The sequence below is a fragment of the Electrophorus electricus genome, chromosome 16, assembly GCF_041902795.1.
Source record: "Electrophorus electricus isolate QZ-2024a chromosome 16, ASM4190279v1, whole genome shotgun sequence".
NCBI lineage: Eukaryota > Metazoa > Chordata > Actinopteri > Gymnotiformes > Gymnotidae > Electrophorus > Electrophorus electricus.
Window position 1 is genome coordinate 22,333,886 of NC_137512.1, and position 24,071 is coordinate 22,357,956.

The 24,071-nt window shown below is 43.3% G+C and overlaps 1 protein-coding gene across 1 annotated transcript; it reads left to right on the forward strand.

Moving 5' to 3' along the window:
- The first annotated feature begins 581 nt into the window (after positions 1–581).
- Positions 582–23,497, forward strand: LOC113584973 (solute carrier family 45 member 3). Its single transcript, XM_027022237.3, has 5 exons — positions 582–780; positions 14,482–14,835; positions 17,814–18,659; positions 20,602–20,867; positions 21,352–23,497. The coding sequence occupies exons 2-5, from the start codon at positions 14,688–14,690 to the stop codon at positions 21,763–21,765; spliced, it is 1,674 nt and encodes a 557-aa protein (XP_026878038.2). The 5' UTR covers positions 582–780; positions 14,482–14,687; the 3' UTR covers positions 21,766–23,497.
- Positions 23,498–24,071: the final 574 nt, after the last annotated feature.

Sequence of the window (24,071 nt, forward strand, 5' to 3'; positions counted from 1 at the left end):
TGTTATGTCGGCCTTCACTTTAAGTTACAGTTTATGGGCCCTGCTGTGGCATTAGAGAACATTTAAATGAGTAACCAGTTTGTTTGTTTCCTCTCTAAAAGTCTGAGCAAAACTCTCAACTAGCATTGAGCTGGTAAACGTGGTTGTTTCCATATCTTTCAAGTGCCTAAATATAAAATATAGAAAAAGTGCCTAGTAAAAGGCAGATTAAAACCTACGGAGATTCATCAGTAACATTTCTTTACATCTAAATATAACATATTGACACACACAATTAAGCATTTTCATGACATCTGAATTACGTCATTATATAATAACATTTTCGTCTAGACGATCCCTTAATTACTGCTTTTATACAGGCTTACCATGTTGGAAAGGGGGAAAAAACACTTACAAATTTAGCAACAGCCTACAGTTGCCAAACCGACATCTAGCGTTTCAGGAGATAAATGAAAAGGGAAAAAATACACTAACAGCTTTCGTCAAAAAAAGGTGCTTAAAATATACGTTTAATTGATGTCATTTGCGCGCGTCTAATGAATCGCGCTTTTCGCGTCTTCTCCGGTAATCGCATCACGTCACAGCAAAGTCCTTCCCACAAGTTGGGCAACGGCAGCTTCGGGAAAAGGCAATAATTTGCTCCGTGGAGCACACACGGGAGCAACATTTAGAAAGTAGGAGGACTCGCCATTGCTCGCAATTTATGTAGTCTTGAAAGATTTGCTTTTACGCTTCCTTCGGACATAATGTTGCTTTGACCACGAGATGCCTTAAGAATGTGTAAGTAGCGTGAAACTTCTTCATTGCAACCTATCAGAAATAACTTCCGTTTCTTACATTGTGCGCTTGCAGTTTAAATCCACTATTGTAATTCAAAGCAACATCTATTCTCTCAATGCTGATGCTGTAAACAAAAAGATAGTATATATAGATCGTAGAAGGGCAGTGACGTGATGCTAGTGTTTCCTCAGGAATGTTATTTATGTGGGCTGTGCAACAAACAAGTAGTTTTGGGGGCAATTGCACTTGTGAAACTTGACCGCATGCAGCATATAGCACGAAGTTATAAAAGCGAACGTTATAATCCGCTTTCCTTCCATTTAAGAGTTGACAACGATTGTGTACTGATTAAAGACTAATGATTATTATTCTTATTTATGTTTGTATCTGGGCCATAAACGTTTGGCGCTGCTGGTAAGACCACCGCTGTGTTGACACATGGGTTAGGGGGAGGTGACGTAAGTATTTGGGGTCTTCTGAAAGGTTTCTTTCTTTGTTTGGTTCCTAACCTCATGCATTGTCCCAGCCAGTCTCGATCTGTTCTCTCTCGCTCTTGTGAAATGTGAGACTCAGGTGGCACTGGATTGAGAGAAGAAAAGCTATAATGAAAGTTTTATGAAAACGTTACGGGGTAGGGAGTCGTCGGTCATTGGTTTAAACTAATGAACCTAACCTACTTGTGGTGTTTATATTTGGTCAGATTTCCATTCTCAAGAGCAATCATTATGACTCACTAGACAGTATTTATGGGGAAGTCTAGACACACATGCATTAATAGCCACACTGAAATGATTCTCCATCATAACTGAAGCTTCTTAATGAGGATACTTATACAAATCCTATGGTTTGTGTTGCTTTCAAAGGATAGTTTGTTTTGTTGGACACATTTTGATATATGTTTTCCTAGAAACAGTAGTGTTCAATTGCTGTGATTGCATTCTGAATGGAATGAGTGTTTTCATGATTTATTAAAATATAGGCTTACAGTTCCAAAATCTGTCTAAAGGGAAGAAACATACAAAAGGGAATGAGTAAATGTTGTTTTTATGGCATGAGAATTCTCGGAGCTACTGACACAAGAAAGTAGAACGATATGTTAAAAATGACACTTAACATAGATAGTAAGGAAAGTAATCAGAATACTAGGAATTAGGCAAATGAATACCTATCCTGTGTTAGTGTGCTTGTTTCCTTAGAAATCAGTGTTATGTGAGAGGTTGAGGTCTTCACTCCAGGGCTCATCTGCATCATCCTTCACCTAGGTTGGCCTGACCATGCCAGCTGCACTCAGCTCAGTTCCTGGGGATCAGGAAATGCAGGCCACAGAGCCACTTTGGACAGACAGAGGCTTTTTCTATGTCCTTGATCACACATTATGCATCATCTCTCTGCACTCACCGAACTGCATATATTCATCATTAAAATGATGTAGCTGAGACAAAATTTGTCATTTTCAACTGAGATCAGGAATGTTGTAATGTGGCTCAAGCACATGCACAGAGTGTGTTGACATCCCAGGCCTTCCTGTAGAGGTCCACCCTACTTAGACTGCTCAGGTTAAAATATGTAAATCACCCTGGATAAGTGCATCTGCCAAAAGCCACAGATTTAAAGTTGGTCACCTTCCAGGCCCTAATCTCAAGAGAATGAGATCGCTTGTAGTATGTGAGAACAGCTCTCTTAACATGTTCATCCATCATTTCAGCCTGCACTACCCATCCACTGCAAATAAAATCCCCACGCCTACTCAACTGTACAGAAGCAGACACCTTCTGGAATTTACACCTAATAGAGTGACTGTAACCCATGATGGGCCCTCTTCTGCTCTCCTTATCTTCTTTACTGGGACTTTCAGTGTCTGGGAAACACAAAAGCATTCCGTTACCCCACCAAGGCCTCTGGCTTAGAGTGTGTGGTGTCCATGTAACTGGGGGCCACAGGTGAACAAGGATTTGCGGAGGGGGCGGAGGATGGCCACCTCTTGGCTTTGGAATGAGTTGTTTGGAATTATCTTCACATCCTGCACTGTGTCTGATCATTCCTTCCACATTATCACTGGGCTTCTTAGTGATGCAATAAATACAGTGGATGAAGTATTTTAACAGTACAGTTTTGAAAGTATATGTTTTGTGTAAAGTATATAACAACACAGTTTTGTGTGTTATAGTTAGTTTTAGTCAAGCAGGATTCCAGTTTTAGTCCTAAGGGCTGGGTTCCTCCAGGCAGATTTGGCTTAATGCATAATTTAAGACTCTATCCATTACCCATTAACGGCATGTTTTAAAGTGGCATAAAACTAGCATGCAGAATACTAGACTGATCCTTGAACACACCAGCTGCTATTTGCTTCCATTGAAAAATCAGTGACAGGCCCTTTCTGACTCTTGGAACTTTCAGATCACTTTTTTGACCGATCACCCCTCCCGCTCAGGGGTCTAATGTCCCCGCCCACCCTGGGCTCTACGGGACAGCAGTAGCACTAGTACCTGTGGCGCAGGGGAGTCCTCATTTGACGGAACTCTTCCGGCCGTTTGTGTCTTGCTCCCACCTTCATTGTGCTTAAAACCTTTTGCGGCATCGCGTTCTGTTTGCCTGCTCTTTACCGATACCTGAGCCAATATGTTATTTAACCACCGCTTTCAATGTGTGGGGGTAGTGGAGGTGTAATTATGTAGTAATGATAACCTACATTAATTACACCTTCTCTTCAGCACCTGTAAAATATACACAGCAAGTGCCAGCCCAATAGTTATTAGAGAAATGCATACATTAATGGAAATCCTGTTATGATACCTGTTATGATCATACCTGTTATGAATCCTGTTATGATTTTGTTAAAGTCAGCCATGCTGCAGTGAAAGCAGGCAGCCTGCAAACTTTTGTTCTTCCTGTTACTCTTTGAAGCTTTTAAGCCAGTCTCCCGTGTGTAATTGAATTTAAGAACGTGACTCGGTTCTGGCCACTTTGTGTTTTCATGGAGGCCTTCTATGGGCAGCAGCGAATGACACAATGCAAATCCATGTGCTTTAGCGAGAAATGCTTCCATACGGAGGTGAGTAGGAATGTGGTACATTCGTTCCCTTACATTTATTAAGTAACTTTATGAATAAATTGTATTTCAATACAATCACCAAATCTGCTCTGATACTTGTTGTACTTACATGAACAATATCTAGCCGATATCAAAAACCTCGAGTAGCTACAACACATGGAACAGATGCCAAGCTAACTCATCCCACATCTGGCTAATGGCAGAATATTGACCCCACCAAAGCCAGTTACAGGTTCAAGTCAATCCCCCCAAAATTGGGACCTTGCTTCCCCCTGACATTCTGATTTGCAAAAAGCTAAGCAGCTTTAAATAATGTTGTATTATAACTTCATCCATTATCTTCAAATGTTATTTATGTGGTGTTAAATAAGTTAAAATGAGCAGACAGAACATCATTTGAAGTTGAAATCAAGTTTTTGTAAAAGTTATTTAAAGTGAAATTATGTTTTAGACATATTGGGTTGGGGTTTCTATGTACTGCATATGTTCTGTGGTTCTGCAGTTCTATTTAGTTTACACTACTTAAAGATTTTGTTCCACTTGTTCTTCTTCTTCTTCTTCTTCTTCTTCTTCTTCTTCTTCTTCTTCTTCTTCCAGTATACTTACATTACATTAATAAAGAAAAGAACATTAGTAAAGAAAATCGATACTAAGTAAAATTGAGTCCCTCTATGTTTCCCCTGATGGACACTGAAGAGGGATGTTTTTCATGGCAAATATATACACAAATCATACTACTGTAAATTTTAGAAAAAGGTTTATACATATTTTAAGTGTAAAAACAGCCTGATTTATGCAGTAGCCTAATTATATATTTATGGCAAAATTGAATTGCCCTGTCACATAAACTATGACTATGAAAAGCAATATATTCTAATAGATTCAAATCTACTGTATAAAGTAGTATAAGGCCCACCTATTTTAGTTTGTGGGGAAAAAAAGTTAAATTTTTATTGCCCAGTGTTATGAAATTGCTGCTTGAATAGTCTTTTCACTAAATACATTTCTGAGTAATTTTACTTCTACTTGAGTAATTATTATAGTAACAATAGTTTTACTTGAGTACAGTTTTTGGCTACTCTACCCATCTCTAGGAATGAATGTTCAAAATTACTGTTGTCACAGTTGGGTGGAGTATGATGTGACTAACAGCAAGATAAACCAGACTCATCTTGTCACTTTTCCAGGGTGATGAAGCCATATGGTTTAAAACAGACACAGAGAGACGCTACACTGGCAAAAGCATGGGAGAAAAGCCTTTTAAGTAAACATTGTTGCTTGGCTGAGTAAACAATTTCTGAATGTGCCAGAAGCTTGGGCTGAGCTTAAGAAAAAAGAACATGGACTGAAATGAAAGTTTATGATTGACTGTCCATTTAAGCGGCGCACTGTGCATGTCGCATTGAGGGGGAGTGTGGGATTTACTTTCATGTCATGAGCTGAAAGGGATGGAAGAGCATTATATGAGGGCAGTGGAGGACCTTTGATATCTGAGAAGCCCAGAATCCAGTGAAAGGATCAAGTCTCTGATTTAAGGCAGCATGACTGGGTGCTGGGATGGCTGTTTCAACTCTTCACTTCTCCTGTTAAAAACGTTTCATGTACAAGGTGGATGAGCTCAACCTGGAGTGTTGACATTGTGCCTGGGCTTTAACGTTTGGGAAGGTGTACACACACACACACACACACACACACACACACACACACACACACACACAGCTGTATTTAGAATGTTACACACCTAGGTTTTTATATTTGTTGTAACAATGACTTAGACACTTCTAAACCTGCAGAGCCCTTCAACAACTGCACCCAGAAGTCTAAAGTACCATTTAAGTAAACATACTCCTGAATGGTTGAATGTACTGTGTGTGTCCACAAACCAAATGTTCAGTAAAACTGCCTCAGTAAGGCCTCACTCTCCAAATTCTGCTCTCTAAACTGCTACCATTGAATCCTAGAAACCTCTCGTGTTGCAGTAAAGGTAGTCAGCGCATGCAGTGGGTGTGACAGGCGAACATATGCAGCTGATGCGCTTAGCTGAGTGTTATTGCCAGATGTTCCCAAATTATCACTTTCCTCATAATGGAATTTTCCAGTCCGTAATGGCTGGATGGCTGCTTGGCGCTTTGCCCTTCCTGACCACTTCCCTCTCTCACTCACACATGCAACCCAGGCCACATTTGGAATTGCTTTTCCATCAAATGATAACCAGCGGTGCTGGTATCTTTTCAGCACAACTGATAGATGTGCTGAGTTTTTTGGTGGGTGTCTGGAACATCATCTTCCCACATATGGAAAAACTCCTGCTCACCTGGGACTGGTGTGAGATGTGCCTCAGAGCAAGTGTTCTCATCTTGAACCTAGTAAAATTCTCCTGTAAAAATGTATTTCATTCATGTATTTGTTATGATGAACAAAAGACAGCAAACAGCTTACTTGATTACACAACTCCCTGCTTTTTCAAAGCCTCCTTGGCAACATTTGGCAGCAGAAATTCGTCATATTTGCCATCCAGTGACTCATGAGGCATTTGAGATGCACCAGTTGACTCTACCTTTTGCTTAGTCCTTTCTCTTCACATAGACTGTTTTGTGTTATAGGAGTTACACACTACAGTAGAGCGGTGGTCTGTTTTGCCTGCCCTGCAGCTGTGAGTAGGGTGATAATCACCCAGGCTCAGGGCACTCTGAGCAGCTGTTCTAACCATACTCCAACATCTGTTGTGGGACAGATGTACAGCCTGTGAGACCAGAGCACTGGAGGCCACTTCACAGACACAGCTGAACACCAGGCTTTTCCTTAGCTAGAGTCTGCTCCTGTAAGAAGCTGCACCGTCCGGATGTTGATGTTAATAATAGTAAACTTTCAGGTTGACCCTGAAGTTAAAACCAGATGCACTGTCATTATGTTTCTCTCAGCTTTGGCTGTGTGTGCCTCTCTTACCCCCCATGAATACATGATGTGTTTAGCCCTATCAAACCCCAGCTACTTACCTCCAGGGAAAGGTGCTGTCCTTGGGTCTGTAAGGTTCGTCGTCCCCGTCTTCAGTAATTGTCCACCAGGCTTATGTGAGGACAATTAACAAACTCTTTGCTATCACAGAAGAAAAAAGCAATCAGGGTTCATGTTCATTCTTTATTGTTGAAGCCAGTCGATGGAAATGAGAAATCCTGGCTGTAAACTAACAGCAAATTAACAATCAATTTGCTGGGGGGAAACAGTGAATGGAAACAGTGAGTTCAGCGATTGTGTGTCCTTTCCTTGAGCTGCTTAACACTACTGCCGACATTAATTTTGTCTTTGATGCAGCATGCTGTATGCCTGCTACTCATTTTGTTTAGCTCAAAGTTCACAGTAGATAGATGGAGAGGGAACTCTTTCATAGTGAAGCATATGCTTACTCTCTTTCACAGTAAAGCATATGCTTAATCTCTTTCATTCGTTCTTTTGGGTTTGGATGTGCTGATCATTGCCAAAAGCAAATTCATCATGATCCTGCCAACTCAACAGATTGAAATTTTTATAGTCACAGATGGTGTTTTTAAAAATTTGGAAACCACCAAAATTGATGAACCATTAAATTGTAATTTGACAAGAGGATGAACGTCTGGCTTTCCTTAAAGAAAAGTTAATTAACTCCTTGGCTCAGTAAAGCATGTTCTTAAAAACAGGTGGTGTTAGGAGTTCACCTGAGCAGAGCATGGTTATGAATATGGGAAGAGGTGTAGCCAGCAGTGGTGTGGTTGTTGCTGCAACTGTGGCCTGCTGAAACAGTAGACTCTTTTGAGAGGAGATGTGCTCTGATCTTTTCCTGGTCTGCCACGTCACTTCTTCTGTTTTGTTATCACATTTAAGGGGAGGGGAGAGAGAGAGTCTGGGGTCAGTGCAAGGATGGTGTGTGTGTGTGTGTGTGTGTTTCTGAGAAAACTGTTAATTAGAAATTGTACAGGACTTGCAGATGTGGATTTTGGCTTTAGACTTGGGGTGAAAAAACTGTTCTGATAGATGCTTAACATGATGCAGGATCTGAAGTGGGGGAGCTGGTCTCAAGGCAGGGAAAGTGGACGAGTTGAGCTGTGTTGGGGGCAGGGACAGACGGAGAGGTAGCACACTCCTGTGGTGGGACTGATATGAATTTGTGCTTTGTTTAGCCTGTTGTGTTGTTACAGTCAGGAGTTTGACTAATGTGTGCTAGGGTGAAGTCTGAGGCTTTGGGATCCTGATCCATTACTGTGGGAAGGATTTGTGCTCAATGAGGTTTCTGTTTGCTTCATGGGGGGGGGGGATTGAGGAGAGAGGGGGAAGGATCAGGGAGAGGTAAAGAGAAAAAGAGACTGGAAGAGCAAGAGGGAGAGATGATGAGAGTTTAAAGGGAGTTGGTGAGGAAGGGATCAGCACTAAGGATGCACCAGGCTTAAGGGCAAGTTGCCACATTTTGATGAAGGGTTAGAGTAAGAAAAGGTTTGGAGGTTTGGATCACTTCTGGGGGAACAACAACTTTTGAATTTAAACTGGTTAGACTGCTTTCTCTTTGATGTTTTTTTAACTCCGCTTTGATTATTCTACATTTTCTTTTTTCACTGATGGACTTTGTTCTGTCATTGTGACAGGCAGCTGTGGAGTGTGTGTGTGTGTGTGTGTGTGTGTGTGAGTGGGGGGGGGGGGGGGTGTAGTGTAGACGTAGTAAACACTGCTAAATTTTAATCTTACTGCTTTGAACAGAAGTGGAAAATGTCTGGTAGATAATAATCTTCCCTGGACGTGCCTGTTAACAGAACTGCATGGAAGCCATGTGCATCTCATGAAAGTGCAGCACCACTTGTCTATAGTGATTGTAAACATTAACTTTAGCGCATTGCCATTTGTAACCTGGCATGAGTGGAGCTAGCGGAAGGTGCATACTGCACGGATCACTAGTCATTCACATGTCAAGCAGATGCTAATACTGTTGTTTCCAGATTATGCATAATGCATCACAACTTAGATTTACATGTTAAAAATCTGTATGTGCGTGAAAGCAGAATTTAAGTAGGTTGATGTAAACAACCCCCCACCCACATCACCAGACTGATGTTGAATATGATCATCTCATATGGGCACATAAATGTTCTGCAGTCAGCTAAACTAAGAGATCGGTCCCCCACCCCCACCCCCATCTCCTCCACCCCCAATCAGTGGCTGCCTTCCATTCTCCCTCTTTTGACCTCCTAAGTGTCTCTTGGTATCGTATGTCCGTAGTAAAATCGAGCGCTGGTCTCCCAGGAGCCCAGCATGGCCTCAGGGCTGAATGGCCCTGGCGGATCAGGTTGCAGCACCTGAGTGGTGGGAGAGGAAAGCCCCTCTGTTTAAAGGCCAGAGTAGGAGATAAATGTGGTGAAGGGGCATTCTTGTGTTTACCCTGAAAAGCTCATTAAACTACCCTGGCTGGGTGGTTAGTGTTGGAGGTTGAATGGCCATGCGAGAGGACTAGATGGGAGCTTTAATCTCAGCTTCACGCTGGAGGGGCTGCAGTTTGTTTGATCGTGGACAGTTTTTTTTTCTTTTTTTTCCATCATTACATGTGTAGCTGTCACAAATTGATCCTTAGAATTAAATGGATAAAATAATTACATAGAGTGAACTGTGTAAGTCCTCTTATGTGAACAGAACTGGAGTGATTAAAAAGAGTTTTAGTGACTGACTGACCGTAAATTGTTTATCTACTCAAATGGTGATGATTACTGAACAAGGGAACAGTTCCATTCTGGTCTACACATGGATAAAGCCATTCTAAGCAGTGTTCTAAAAGTAATTTTGGCTTTAACATATCCCACAAGCCAGGAAGTTCACAGTGTAAGGGTGTGTTTACACTTGCCAGCTTTGGTTCTATTAAAATGAGCCCTAGCACGTTTGCTCAGATAGTACGGTTTGTTAGAGCAAGTATGATTGCTGCTTTCCAAACCATGGAAAGCACTAAACAAGAGGATTGAAATGAGCCAACGAAGAGGTAAATGTCTCATTAACATTTGGTTCACCGAGCGTATCTGTGCTATACGGGGGGAAATGTACAAAATGCTCACGCGTTCAAAATGCCCTCGCACTGTATTGCCTCTAATGCATTTTGACAGCTCATAAGTTTTCAATTGATAAAAATGCCACCTCACATAAATAGACTCCACAAGCACATTTAGCCCAACATAATGTTCTAGTTCAGGTGGCATTATCGTAGTTATTGTTGCTAAATATACAAAATAAAAGCTGTTAAACAGGATGTGAGGTATCCATTTAAATTTTCTTTACATACTTTGGTCCGATAGGAAATGTTTCAGTGTGAACACTAAGCGAACCAGGGCTAAAAAGCAACAATGTATAATTTTTTGGTTTGGTCCAGACCAGTGGAACTGAAATACAAATAATAAATGAGGCCTAAATATCACGATTGCTTTTGTGTGTATGTGAGAACTAACCGTCAAAGTGCTGCTTCTGTCTGAGGTCAGATTTGCCACATGAGTGGCAACAAAAGTTGATTCCAAATGTGATATTAACAGACTGGCAAGGTGAAGAGTGCTGAGATGTGCTATGGTCATGTGACCTTGCTTAGGTAGAGACTTGCACTGAGACTTGCACACTATAGAATGCATCAAAGACTCCTATAACATGACACTGAGTTGTGTAGGCATGTCATTGTGGACATATATTGTGTCACTTAGTTTGAAGTTTCTTAGCCTTAATTTCTAGATGACAGCATTGCCTGGACATGTCGCTTTGCTGCCTTTTCATACTTTCATGGGGAAAGTGCTGTGTCTTTCAAACAGATCAGTTATTTTCATCTTGCAGATTAAAAAAAAAAAAAAAAAAGACACAGACTCATTAAAAATACTGTTGCAGGTCTTTTCAATCCCAAAATGACCAGGTCTTGACATTTTTGTGGCCTTCAAACCAATCAAAACTAGAAGTGTCTTGACTGGAATCAAGACTAGAAGTGTCTTGATTAAAGCAGAAGGTTCTCTCATTCATTCCTCTTGAGTCACATCACCACAGGAAGCTCCTTTCGAGGTGTTTGCATTGATGTCTTGTGTCTTACTTGTGGTTATGATGTCACATCGGAGCTATCCTGCCCTTTACCATTGGAGCTATCCTTTACCACTCCGGCCTCCACAGCCATTTTAATGTTTCTGCATGCCCTCGGTGTTAACAATACGTTAATTGAAAGGGCTTGATTCTTTAGTATATCAGATTACTAACACAGACTCAACGTACACAAAGCTTGTTTTGTATGGTGATAATGCCCTTCAGAGCCATTAAAGCTTCACTGGGTGGCAGAGGTGGGGGAGTTGAATAGGTCTAGAAATGTGGACTTGTCGGGGAGGGGCAGGGGTGTCAAAGGAAGCCTGCTATCCCCTCTGTCTCCCCCCGCTCAAATGCCTCAGCCGTCACATCAGCCAAAAGAAAGGCAAGCACACTCAGACAGAAGGTATTGGACTGTCTGGAATGACAGGGCCTGGGGTGGGCCTCCAGACAAGGTTCTGGAGTGGTGGTACGTTCAGATTCCTGCATCCAGAAAATCCAAAAAGTTTGGCCTCTAAATTGCATGAATTATTCTACGCAAAGGTATGCACCAGGCATGCCAGATTAATAGACAGCATGTGGGATTTACCTTATGTGTAATTCAGAGTTGGCCAAACATGCTGATAAATTCCACACGGTGGTTCCCCACCACTGAACACTGGCCCCAGCTGGGATTCAACATTTTGTAAGCCTTATGGGTAAAAACAAATTTTGGACGGGCTCCACTGTATTATGTTTGATGGACGGGAAACCCTTCTTATGAGAATGGGGGTGCAGTGAAGAAGTCCTGCAGGTGTCTAAATTCAGTATTGAATTTCTGTCCTGGGGCCCTTTTGTATGGTGCATTTTTGTACCTTATTCAGCTCTCACAGGGATTGGTAGCCACACGATGAGTTGAAACAAGCTCATTGTGGCAGCAAAGACCGGAGTGGAGGAGATTATCTCACATTTAGCTCATTTGTAAAATCATTACCATCAAAAGCAGATGAAGTCAAGGGAAATGACCAGTTGTGGGCTTGGGCGGTGTTTTATGAGTCCCCTTACAAAGCTCGACAGAGGGGGGGCTGACTCTGGAGAAAAGCGTGCAGAGAGGGGAGGGAAGGTGTTGTGAGTCGGGCGGTTGCCTGGGCATCGGGGCAGCAAAGTGGTGACCGAGCAGGGTGGGACAGGGCTGGATCGCCTGACGAGGTCTTTTCAGCATTGTAGCAGTGGGATTTGGGTGTGAAATAGCTGTGCAGTCCCAGTGAGCTGAGCCTCCCACGGGTTTCTGTGTGAGGAGCTCTGTAAGGGGGCATCTGCTTTGTCCTTCGCATATTGTGTTGTGTTGTGTTGTTTTGTTTTGAGACACTTCAATAGTGGCCCAGTGGATGAGATCATTAACATTCCAAGTTCTCAAAACATCCTTTATTTCAGCTACTAGACATCTCACAAAGTTCTCCTCATGAGAATTTGTCTTCATCTGGAGGTGAGATTCTGATGTCAATCCTGTGAGTGCAGATGGTACGTTATATGACATTCACATATTAGGTTATGTTGAAATATGTGGTTCTCACGGTTCTCACAGAGAGGGAGAGTTCTCACAGAGAGGGATATGATCAGCGTAGAGCTTGTTTTGCTGTGATGGTTTAACTAAACCTTCAGGGAGACTAGTTGAGTTCTGGCTTGAATTGAATTATGCTTTGTCCTTATGCTTCACTTATACAGTTCTCAGGTACAGCAATTAATTCACTGACATCACTCCTTTCCAGGCTGCAGTTGCATAAAATCTCCAAGACTCCTTAACAAACATCGCACACTCATTCTGTCTCCTTACGAGAGCAGATGGAGGCAATACTCATGGAGGAATTTCACACCAAATATGAATTTAGCACCTGGCCGGGTTTTTTCCTCATTTTTTTTCGTTCCTTCTGGAAGATGACGTTTGCTCAGAGTGTTCTCTCACATTCATCAGACTCAGATGGTGCAGTGGCAGCAGGCAGGGGGCTCGGGAGCCAAAAGGAATTAGAGACACACTTGCGGACAAGAGCACAGCCCGCAACCAGAAAAATGGGTTTCAGCACCTCATGCTGTTCGAAGAGCGTTACATCACTTGACCTTCCACAGTCAAGCAGGGCTGGAGAAAGCCAACCCTAAATGCTTGTGCAGAGTCCTGGACTACAAGTAGGTCATCAAAAAAGTTTTTCTTTCTTTCCTTTTTCTGTTTTGTGAAGTGCTGTTTACTTGATTTTCAGTTGGGGTTTTTTTTTTTTTTTTTTGGTTTCAGTTGTTTTTTGAATCTGCAGCCTTTTTCCAAGTCTTCCAAAGTGATCAGAATGCGGAGTGTTGAGTAACTGACAGAAAGGCACATTTCTGATTGTGCACACTTCTTGACATCAGGAGAGAGATGCCTTTTACTGATTGACATGGAACACCCTTGTGGGAGGACTTGCTCTTTGAAGTGGGAGGTGGTATTTGTTTGGTGTTGCGTTTCGTTGGGCAGCACATTTGAGATGCACTGTTTGTGGACATGGACACCACTCGGTGGTTATAGACAAGGGTGTGGAGGTAAATATCAGCTATTCTGGGTAAAAGACATAGTTGTTTGAGGCTTTAAGCTGTAAACTAGCATTGCAGGGCTAAAAAAGGTTTATACTCAGTACTAACATGAAACTCTGGTGTTGAAGAGAGGAGCAGTCTCTGTATATCTCCCATCTGTTATTTGTCTGTTATTAAGACTTCTAAACCTGCCCTCAAGGACTCCCATACAGACTCTGTATTTCTACTGTTGCAGCTGCCAGAGCACCAGCCAATGACCCTGGTACGAAACACCGGTCATCTGACTCGGGTGTGTTCGTAGATTTAACAGACCCAAAATGTGGAATATCTGAGAGATCCCTGAGGACTCAAAGACTTCTTTATGAAAATATGCCAAAGGTCAAGTTTCACAGGTTTTCTCACATTTTTTGAGGGCTTGTATAACTAATGACAAGTTTAATTCTAAAAGCAGTTTATGTCAAAAAAATACACACTGAATATTTATAACCTTTTATGGAACTGTATGTGTATTCCATGAGCTCAAACCATCGATATAAGCTACTGTAATATTGTTGCATCACTCAGTAGAAAAGAGAAAATAATTTGTACATGATATTCTCGCTTTGCGTATAACTTCCTCCCAAGATTTGGCAAGTCCACAGGAAGTGCTAGGAATCTTGACTCATTAGGAAAGCTTTTGCACAAACAATGGCTGCTAATTAGAGGCGTCGTGCCTTGCCGAGGGGGCTCTTGTCACGGCCTGGTCTAATCAGGCCCGGGGGAAGCTTGTGCATGGCCAAGTGGGGGAAGCGAGCCCACGGAGAGGAGAACAACCCAGCTGGGGCCTGGGTAGTGAGGCGTACGGATCAGAAAGTCCTGGAGGAATACCCCCCTCCTCTGTCACTTGTGCACCTCCCAGATGCTCAGGTCTCCTGGTTTAGCAAGCAAAGCCCAACTGGGCTCTGGCACACGAATGAGTCACCGTCTGTCTCTGTCTCTCCCTCCCCGTCTGTCTGCTTGAGGAGGTGGCTGCTTTGCAATCTCACTAATCAAACGCTGCTTGCTGTGTCTCCGTTTTCCTCAAGGTCCAGAATGCTGAAGCCATGACGGATCGCCCAGGTCTGAGCTTGCGGCAGCAGCGACCCAGCCATCCCAATCTTTCTCATCGCCCCCCGCACACCCTCCTTGCTCGCAGACACCTCGCCACAGCCTGAGTAGAGCCTACCACCATCCCCAAGCCCCTGTCCCTCAACCCCACTCGGGTGGAAGGCGAGCCCTCCCACGTGGAATTATGCCTGGATGGAGGTCCCAGTGGCGTCTGGTGCTACTCAACCTGCTGACATGTGGTCTAGAGATCTGTGTGGCGGCTGGGATCACATACGTTCCACCCCTGCTTCTGGAGGCTGGCGTAGAGGAGAAGTACATGACCATGGTGCTGGGTAAGGCCTCATTCACACAACTCAGCTTTGCTCTTTGAATAGATGGTCCAGTCAAAATAGCTGAAAATGAGTGAAAGCGAGTAGATTGTGCTAATAATGCTAACTGATACTAATCCGCTAATCCGCGTACTTTTTTGTGAGAGCTACCCCTCAGGAATCAACACCAGAATGGGGTCACTTTTTTTGGAAACTGCGTTAACGGAGGCTTTCAGCAGACACAACTTTATGTCCTGCACGGACTCTCTTTGTAGCCTCTTTTAAACACACTGTTGGTCCAGTTTTTCACGCACAGCACCTCTCAGCTATCACCAGTCAACAGGGTCTAGAGATTGGAAACAAGATATAACTTAAGAAGGAGATAGCATGTGAGGTCTGGTTTGTGTCACATGGCTTTGGCTGGGTTAAGGACAGGTTATGTTGAGTACATGCTCGGTTTCTTTCCGAAGAAGCAGTTCTATATTGGGGGTCATTATCTAAATTAGTGGCTGTATTACTTGCTGCTTTGCACAAGTGGTAATTAGGTGTTAATTGAAAGGCATGGGACACAGAAAAAAGCCTGGACTCTGAAGACCAGTGTCGAGCCTGTGTATTTCACTGTAGCTGGGCTAAACGTGCAATACTTTCCTTTGGATCCTCTATGTCTTTCTCACACGTGCGTGTGTGTATGCGTGTGTGCTGTGATCGTCGCCTAAATTTTCCATATTCGCTAAGTTGCTTGTCCAGTTCAGTAGCTCTTAGATATCATATGGGTTTTATATTAGTTCTCAGAGTGCCAGTGGTTATTTCTTAATGAAATTAAACACTTCTAAGACAATACATAGCAGATCATTGCTTAGATGTACTGCTTGCAACTCTAAAGTTTATACTGCTCCCATTAACGTGACCTAGCTAATTATTTCATCTATTTAGTGTGTGTGCTGGTGTTAATTGGACCTGAGCATATGAATATATACATATTCCATAAGGATCCATAAAGGTAAATGATTTCCAAATAGAAGTAACAATATGATTATGTATCTCTCCATGACTGGTGGGATATCAGACTATGGTTTTCCTTCAGCAGCTACAGAGCAAAGACAGAGAAGGAGGCTTTGTGTATAGACATGTCCACCCTGGCAAGTGTTTTTTTCCTAATCACACAATGGCCAAAGAATTCAAAACAAGCCTTTTTTGCAAAATATTAATGGTGTCCAAAACCGAGCAGGACGGGCATTGTTTAAAAACATAAAATGGGGTTTGTAAATGAGGTTATCAAGATTAAAATTTTTCCTCATACAATTCCAGGGACTTTCCTGGAAATGTTTCTCATTGGCCAGCAGCTCGGAGTGCGATTGGTGCTCCTTTCTTCTGCTTTGGTGTGACTCGAGAAAGCAATTGTCAGTTTCTCACAGCTGGTGTCTTTCTGAGCAGCATAATGGTCCACACCACCCTCTGTGTTTTTGTGCAGAGTTAGCAAACACATCACCGAAGTCATTACTGAAGCCATGAAGTGTGTAGGGGTGTGTGTGCGTGCATATGGGAGTGCCTATGCTAGGCTTAACTATTTGTGCATCTTTTCATGTGCATGGTATTGTGGGCAAAAAATGAATGACCCCACTGATATCCATTGAAATTCAGATTCAGGAAGACTACAAAATGCAGTGAAAACTGGTGATTTTTTTCCTGCTAAAATGCCAGACTATTTAAGTTTCATCCAAGTAGCTTGTTGCTGTACTGGGAGCCATCCAGTGAGCTCACACACCTGAGATACAGGTACTGTTGGCACAAGCATGGAATAGCCCTTTTGGTTTGAGGTTGTGTGTGCTATAGTTAACTATCTGTGTTTGTACACGTTTGACATCATAGCTGTGCATTAGTGCTGTTGGCCTTTTGTGTGATTTTACATACAATAGTCTCTTATGTCAGCCAATCAAAATAGGATCATTATGTTTCATACAGTGAAAGAGGTAAATACCCACAGACCCTGAAACACTCAGAAATCTGTTTAAACTTTTAAACCTCTCTGCTGAGGAGGTGACCCTCCCTATGTTGTCTTACACCCCTCGCTGACAGCTATCCTTTGAAAATGTTCTCCAAGGCCAGCTAGTTCCCTCGGCTATCTGGTTCCACTGCTCCCACAGAGATATCCCTCCGCAGGAATAACACACGCTTTGTCAAGACCTGCTTCAGTGCTTTAAATTCACAGGGGCAGGCTTGAATTGTTTTAGGGGTGCTGGTCCAAACTAATCCCAACTCCTCAAAATACCCTTCGAAAACACAGAACCTATGGGAATTTGTCCTTTTGGGTTGTGAGCAAATTCTTTACAAATGATCTTTGTGTATCATCCATAGAGATCTTTTTAAATGACCAACCACACAAGATTGTTGACAGTAATCTTAGTTTTATCACCATTGCAGACAGATTTCTGACATGACATTAAATGGATTTTATTATTACTTTTTGTGTTCATATCTTGGATTACATTTGGTGTTCTGGCCCATGCAGTATTTATGCCGATAGCCTCTAGTGAACTTAATATGTTCTTGAACATCTCCTCAACTCATCACCCGCTGCTTCGGGTAGAAATAGCCTCTGAGAATCTGGACATGAATCAAATGAAAATCCAGGCCCAGCGAGCACTCTTAGTCATCTTCTTTAATTAGAAAGCCTGTCGAGAGAGAGGGAGAGAAAGAGAGAGAGAGAGAGTGGGAGAAGCAGAGAAAGCAGGAAGGAGGGAGAGTGAGTGAGTGAGTGAGCAGAAGAGAGAGGGGGATGGGGGAGGGGGAGGTAGAGCTGAAGCTGAGGTTTGGCGTTTGTTCAACAGGCCCATTACAAGCTGTTTCCACATATACTTATTGAGACTGATGCTGCTGAAGGGGTCTGGTCAATACAAGTGTTTAACAGCAAATCAATATGGCACAAGGTCCAGTGGACGGCTAGAAAATACAGCAGCATTAGAAGAGCCCTTCAGCCTAGTCCTTGTGTCCCCTGTGTGCAGGTATCGGTCCTGTCCTGGGCCTCCTCTTCATCCCCCTGATCGGCTCAGCAAGTGACCGCTGCAACAGCAGCTACGGCCGACGCCGTCCTTTCATCTGGCTGCTGTCGCTGGGCGTGCTGCTGGCTCTGCTCATCATCCCCCACGCCGACGTGCTGGCCACCCGCCTCAGCTGGGGCGCCACCCGTCCCAGCCGGGCCCTGCAGGTGGGCCTGCTCGTCGTGGGCGTGGGTCTGTTGGACTTCTGCGGGCAGGTTTGCTTCACGCCGCTGGAAGCGCTGCTCTCCGACCTGTACCGCGAGCGCGACGACTGTGCCCAGGCTTTCGCCACCTTCTCCTTCATGGTGAGCCTGGGGGGCTGTGTGGGCTACCTGCTGCCCGCGCTCGACTGGAGCGGGGGCCTCCTCGCCTTCTACCTGGGTGGCCAGGCAGAGTGCCTCTTCGCCCTCCTCATCATCATCTTCGTCATCAGCGTGTTAGTCACCATGAAGGTGTCGGAGGAGGCCCCACGCGGGCTGGCCACACCTGACGACCGGCCGGCGGAGAGCAGGCCATGCGGGCCGTGTGGTCCTCGCGCTTGCTGCTACGTGGTCCGATGCAAGCTCCGCCTCCTGAGGGCCAGCCCGCTGCTGTGCCTGCTCAGAAGCTGCTGGTCCATGAGCCCAGCGATCTACCGGAGCTACTGCCACGTGCCGCGTGTCATGCGGCAGCTGTGCGTGGCTCAGCTCTGCAGCTGGATGGCCGTCATGTCATTCATGCTGTTTTATACGGACTTTGTGGGCGAGGGGCTGTATGAAGGTGTGCCCAGTGCCGCGCCGGGCACTGCACCCAGACAGCAGTACGATGAAGGTGAGATTGCCTACTTTTCTGGCTTAACCGTGATGAACTGTATAATAATCCTAGCCCTCAGGTTTATTACTTTAAATGGCTAAAAAATCTTTTCCCCTTTGATGCCGTGGCAAGAGCTTGCTTCTAAAAATGAGTGAGGGAAAAAAGGAATTCAACCTTATTTTCCTAAACTTAACACCCATCACCTAAAACAGTGTAACTGTGCACAGAATTGTTTTGGCAGTAGTCACAGTTATGATAAGTGAAAAATGAAGCTGTACAGAAATACTGATAATAGTTCAGCAAAAACAGATGTAGAAAAAAGACCTTAAGAAAATACATATTCCATACTTTTCTGTGTCTACAAAATGAACTGAGTCATGTCTCTGCAGACAAACAACCTACAGTCAGTTCACCTCTGCAATGTGAAAAAGCTAATAACCATCAAAATGGGGGGGAAAAACATGTTGAAGTTAAATATATGACCAAAACGGCATTTTCGCAATTGGACCAAGGTGGTGTGCACTAATAATGGAGTGTACAGTAGTAGTTAATGGAAGAAACTGAAGTTAAAGCAGAGTTTGAATGCGCCCGTAGACAGAAATGTCCTGCTCTTCTAATCAACGTTCACCACCCTTGGCCTCCCTTGATGGTCTGTTTTCCGTCAGAAGTAGCCCACTCCACGTCTGCTGCCTTCACAAGTAAACATTTTCTCCACTAATAAGCTGTTTCCCAGAGCCGGTGTGTGTCTCCTCCCTGCCTCTGTGCCAGTGTCTGGCTCTTCTGTGTGAACTTTGGTTCCGCTTGGTCAGCTTATGAACAGTGCCCCAGCAGAGACGCACGGCCGGAAGTGCGAACTCCTTCCTCCACCTCAGCTAACCAGCGAGGCCCATCCGGAAGCTCCATCCAGACCGGCTAACACACCTTTACCTAGCACTCCACCGTATCTGTCTCCTGCATGGCAGGTTAATGCGCTGTGCGCAGACTCGAGAGCAAATAAATGAGGTCTGCTCTGAGTGTAACCTATCAATAGCAACCGCAAGCCACAGTCATTATATACAGGGGTTATTTTTGAGCACTGCTGTTTGACTGGATGTGCTTCAGACTCGCTTGCTTACAGAAGCTCTGGCATTCTGCTGCCCTGCATTTAGAGACTGAATTCCAGCTCTGTGGGGAAAGATCCTTAAGTGTCTGAAAAGAGAAACTGGGACTTGGTAAACATGAGTAAGAGTTCGAGTTAGCTCTATCTGTAATGTTGTGATGTGGTCAGTGGAGTTCGAGTTAGCTCTATCTGTAATGTTGTGATGTGGTCAGTGGAGTTCGAGTTAGCTCTATCTGTAATGTTGTGATGTGGTCAGTGGAGTTCGAGTTAGCTCTATCTGTAATGTTGTGATGTGGTCAGTGGAGTTCGAGTTAGCTCTATCTGTAATGTTGTGATGTGGTCAGTGGAGTTCGAGTTAGCTCTATCTGTAATGTTGTGATGTGGTCAGTGGAGTTCGAGTTAGCTCTATCTGTAATGTTGTGATGTGGTCAGTGCAAGCTGACTGAACTTACCTTTGAAATGGTTTCTGCTGGACTTTTGAAGCAGGTTTCCTGGAGATAAATTAATCTTAATCACAGACTATGTTTCAGTGCTAGTAAGAATTCTCCCTTGAAGATCCTACTTATTGTGAAACGGGGAGATGAAGCTGTACTCTCAGCAGGCACTTACTGTGTTCTCTAACTGAACAAACTTACTACTCATTTGAGATTTGTCTAAACTTAAGACCTATATGTATTTCCACTTTAACAGAGAACATGCACTGACCTCTGCAGTGCTAATAACTGTCCAGGATTTCACTTTGACACCCCTGGACTGGGATCCTGAGTTGATCTTGTTGTTGTTATCATTAATGAAATTGATGAAATTAATGAAATTAAAAACTGTTTTTTTCTGACTGTTTTCCCACGGTCTTCCCTAAAGGAATCCGCATGGGGAGTCTGGGATTGTTCCTGCAATGTGCCACCTCCACGGTCTTCTCGTTGATCCTCAGCAGGCTGGTGCGTGCGTTCGGCTCCAGGCGGGTCTACGTGAGCAGCATGGTCTCCTTCACTGCTTCCGCGCTGGTCATCTGCCTGTCCAAAAGCGTGCTGCTGGTCACAGCCATGTCCGCCCTCACGGGGTTTGCCTACGCTGTCCTGCAGACGCTGCCGTACACTCTCACCTGCCACTACCACAAAGACAAGGAGGTCAGGAGCTTCACCTGCACACGGTCTCATGCCCACTAGCACATAGTTCAAGCTTAGTTCAAGCTAAAGTTAATCTTCTAATTAGCAAATTCAGGTGGTTGGAATAAAATCTCGAATTAATACTTTGTGGTTCAGAACTGTGAAACTCTATCATTGCAGTGCAGCTAACATTTATTCTGCTAGATATCTCGTATGCTCAGTTTCATATAAAGTGGTTACCAAGCCCAGTACACACCTGTGGTTTCCATACTCTGAGCATCAGAGTTCACCTGCCAAGAGGTTGATAAGGGCCTGATGAGTTCAGCTACCTGGTCTAACAAACACAAAAAAAACTATGCAATGCATGTGGTCTCTAGAACAGGGATGAAGAATCACCATTTTAATGCCATATGACCTGATTTTCTGTGTGTATAGGTTTTGCTCTACATTGAAAACAAACAAAAAAGAAGTTGAGTTTCTTAAAATGTATCACCACTTCCCACAGGTGTACATGCAAACCAGCAAAACCAAAAAGACGCACAAGAAGGGGCTGAGTGTCGCTCATGAGACCGCGTGTCTCATGCTAGAGGATGACATGGGTGATCTAAGCCTCAAAAGCGGACCCACCAATGGCCACACCTCCTATAGCCAGCACACCCCAGAACACTACCCCTCTCAGAATGGTACGGTCCCTGGTCCGGAAGCAGATGATTATGACAAACGAGGGGTGGGTTTGGATTTTGCCATTCTAGACAGCACCTTCCTGCTCTCTCAGGTCTTCCCCACACTCTTCATGGGCATGATCGTCCAGTTCACAGAGTCTGTCACTGCCTACATCGCCTCATCTGCCGTTTTTGGTGCAGTTGGTGTCTATTTTGCCACGCATGTCATCTTTGACCAAAACGACTTTGAAGGCTGAAAGAATACATCTGATGGAAGGATTTAAGATACAATATTACATTGTCCTCCTTCACCAAGTTCACAAGCTTTTGCCTTATGACGTGTGAGTGTGTGTGTGTGTGTGTGTGTGTGTGTGTGTGTGTGTGTGTGTGTGTGTGTGAGAGAGAGAGACAGAGAGAACATTTAATAGAAAATGGCATTCTGTAAAAGCATGCAATACAAAAGTATGCTCTGTAACAGTTTACGAGGTGCCAGAACAACAAAACTGGTCAAAGGCAAAAATGTTACATCATAAAACAGCATGTGGAGTCATTCATCATTTCAACATGCCCCCCTGTTCCCCCACACATCGTTCCTGTGCTGCCAGCATTCCTGATTCTCCTGCCACTTCATCCTCTTCATCCCGGGCACAGGTTGGGACACTCGGCTTTCTCCTTCCCTGCTCCGTTCTCTTCTTTCCCTGTGTGCACTGTTGCTGAGCTCTACCAGCCGACTTCTCATTCTCAAACTGTAGCCTTTTCGGTGATGACCCGAGAAAGCCCAGCTCGGATTGAAAAATGCAGATGCTGAGAGGCATTAAGGCCTTGTGGGCATCTCATGACCCCACCCTGAGCGAGGGGCTTTAGTGTTCTTTTCTGGTTATTTGGGGGTTTGGGGTTGATCATAGTTCTTTCTTAAAGGTTAACATGTATTATGCACCCACACCCTTTCCATCTCCATGGTGAGCACAACTTGGACCAATGGACACTTCTGACAGGTGTGATGTGTTCTAAAACAAATGCCTTTTATGTAATGTAAAGATTAGACATTTTTAGATAATAACTATTTTAATGTATGTATTTTTGTATATTGGTAATATATACATATAGAAATATATTTATATCCCTATGGGAATTTTTTTTTTTTATGCAGTCTGTTTAGTGAGGCTGTCTGTTTTATTTATGTTCTGTTGCATTAAACAGAAGTGTCGTATTTCATGAACATATGTGGTTAAAATACCTGGCACTAATATATCCAGATTTCTAAAAGGACAATCTAGGTTATTTTGTACAGGAAACTACACTACATAAATCATACTGTACAAACACTTCAAATCATCCAAACTGCATCAAGCTGAGAGATGGGAGTTAAACCTATTTCTATGAAGATGACCCATCATAATTTAGTACTGTCACGTGTGTGTGTGTGTGTGGGGGGGGGGGGTTGAGTGGGTGGGTATTTGCAAATAAGCATAAGATAAATCTGCAGGACTCTCAAGAATGACCCAGTGTCCTGTTAGCTTGGATTATATAAGTCTAGCGCATGAACAATACAAACATATATCTGTTAGCTACTTGTACACTGATTGAAAAAGGTATTTTCATTGAAAGTATTACATGACGTGACTGTTGTTTACAATTCAATCTCAAATAAATTAATTGCAAAGGTAAAAAATAGTCTTGATTAACCTATTAATTATGCAGTTCGATTCTAATGGCAGGTTTGCTAACAAGTGATTAGTACTTTTATTTTGAGTCTAGCTTTAGCATTAAAATTGCGATTTTCCTCATTGCCATGCAAACTAGATTTTCTAATATTAATTTTGCATTTATTTATACTCTTGTTAGAGGCGAATGGGATTGTAACTCACTCACGGTTATCAGATAGTAAAGTCTCCACTAGGTGACGATACTGTGAAAAAATACAACAGTATGTAGCTTGGCATCAATGACACTGTGTCTGCGTTTCAATAGTCTTCTTTAACATGCCTTCGCCCACCCCACCTTGCCCTGAAAAAGCGCTCCTCGGGCTCATTTCCTTCCGTCGTACTGTAGCGTTAAGTGGCCACTTGGGCGAAGCTGGAGTGCTACGCACCTCCGAGTAGTATGGGGAAGTGGCCGTGTTAAAAGAACTAGTATAACTCGGCTTGTGTGTTCTTGTTTTCGTTGTTTAACTAACGTTTTAAAACCTTGCGTTCTCTTCGGTATGGAAAATGATTGCCCAACTTCACCAACCCTGGTAACCACTGGACCTTCTAAGTACAAATGAATCGACTTTAGTGCCTAAACAAAGTCAGATATTTCTGCAAATAGGCCCTTATTGGTCAGGTACACTTATTCCCATTTTGCCTTACGAGAGTCAAGGACAATGCCCCATGCTGTGACAAAAGATAAATCATTATTTTTATATGGAGATGTAATGACAAACTAATATTTAGCCATTTTAAATCTTTTTCCCATTCCATTCCACTTATCGTAATAAAGAAATATGAGATCCAATGTATAATTATAATAAATAGTGTTAATTTGTATTTGATATTATGTTTAATCCTATGTAATGTACAAA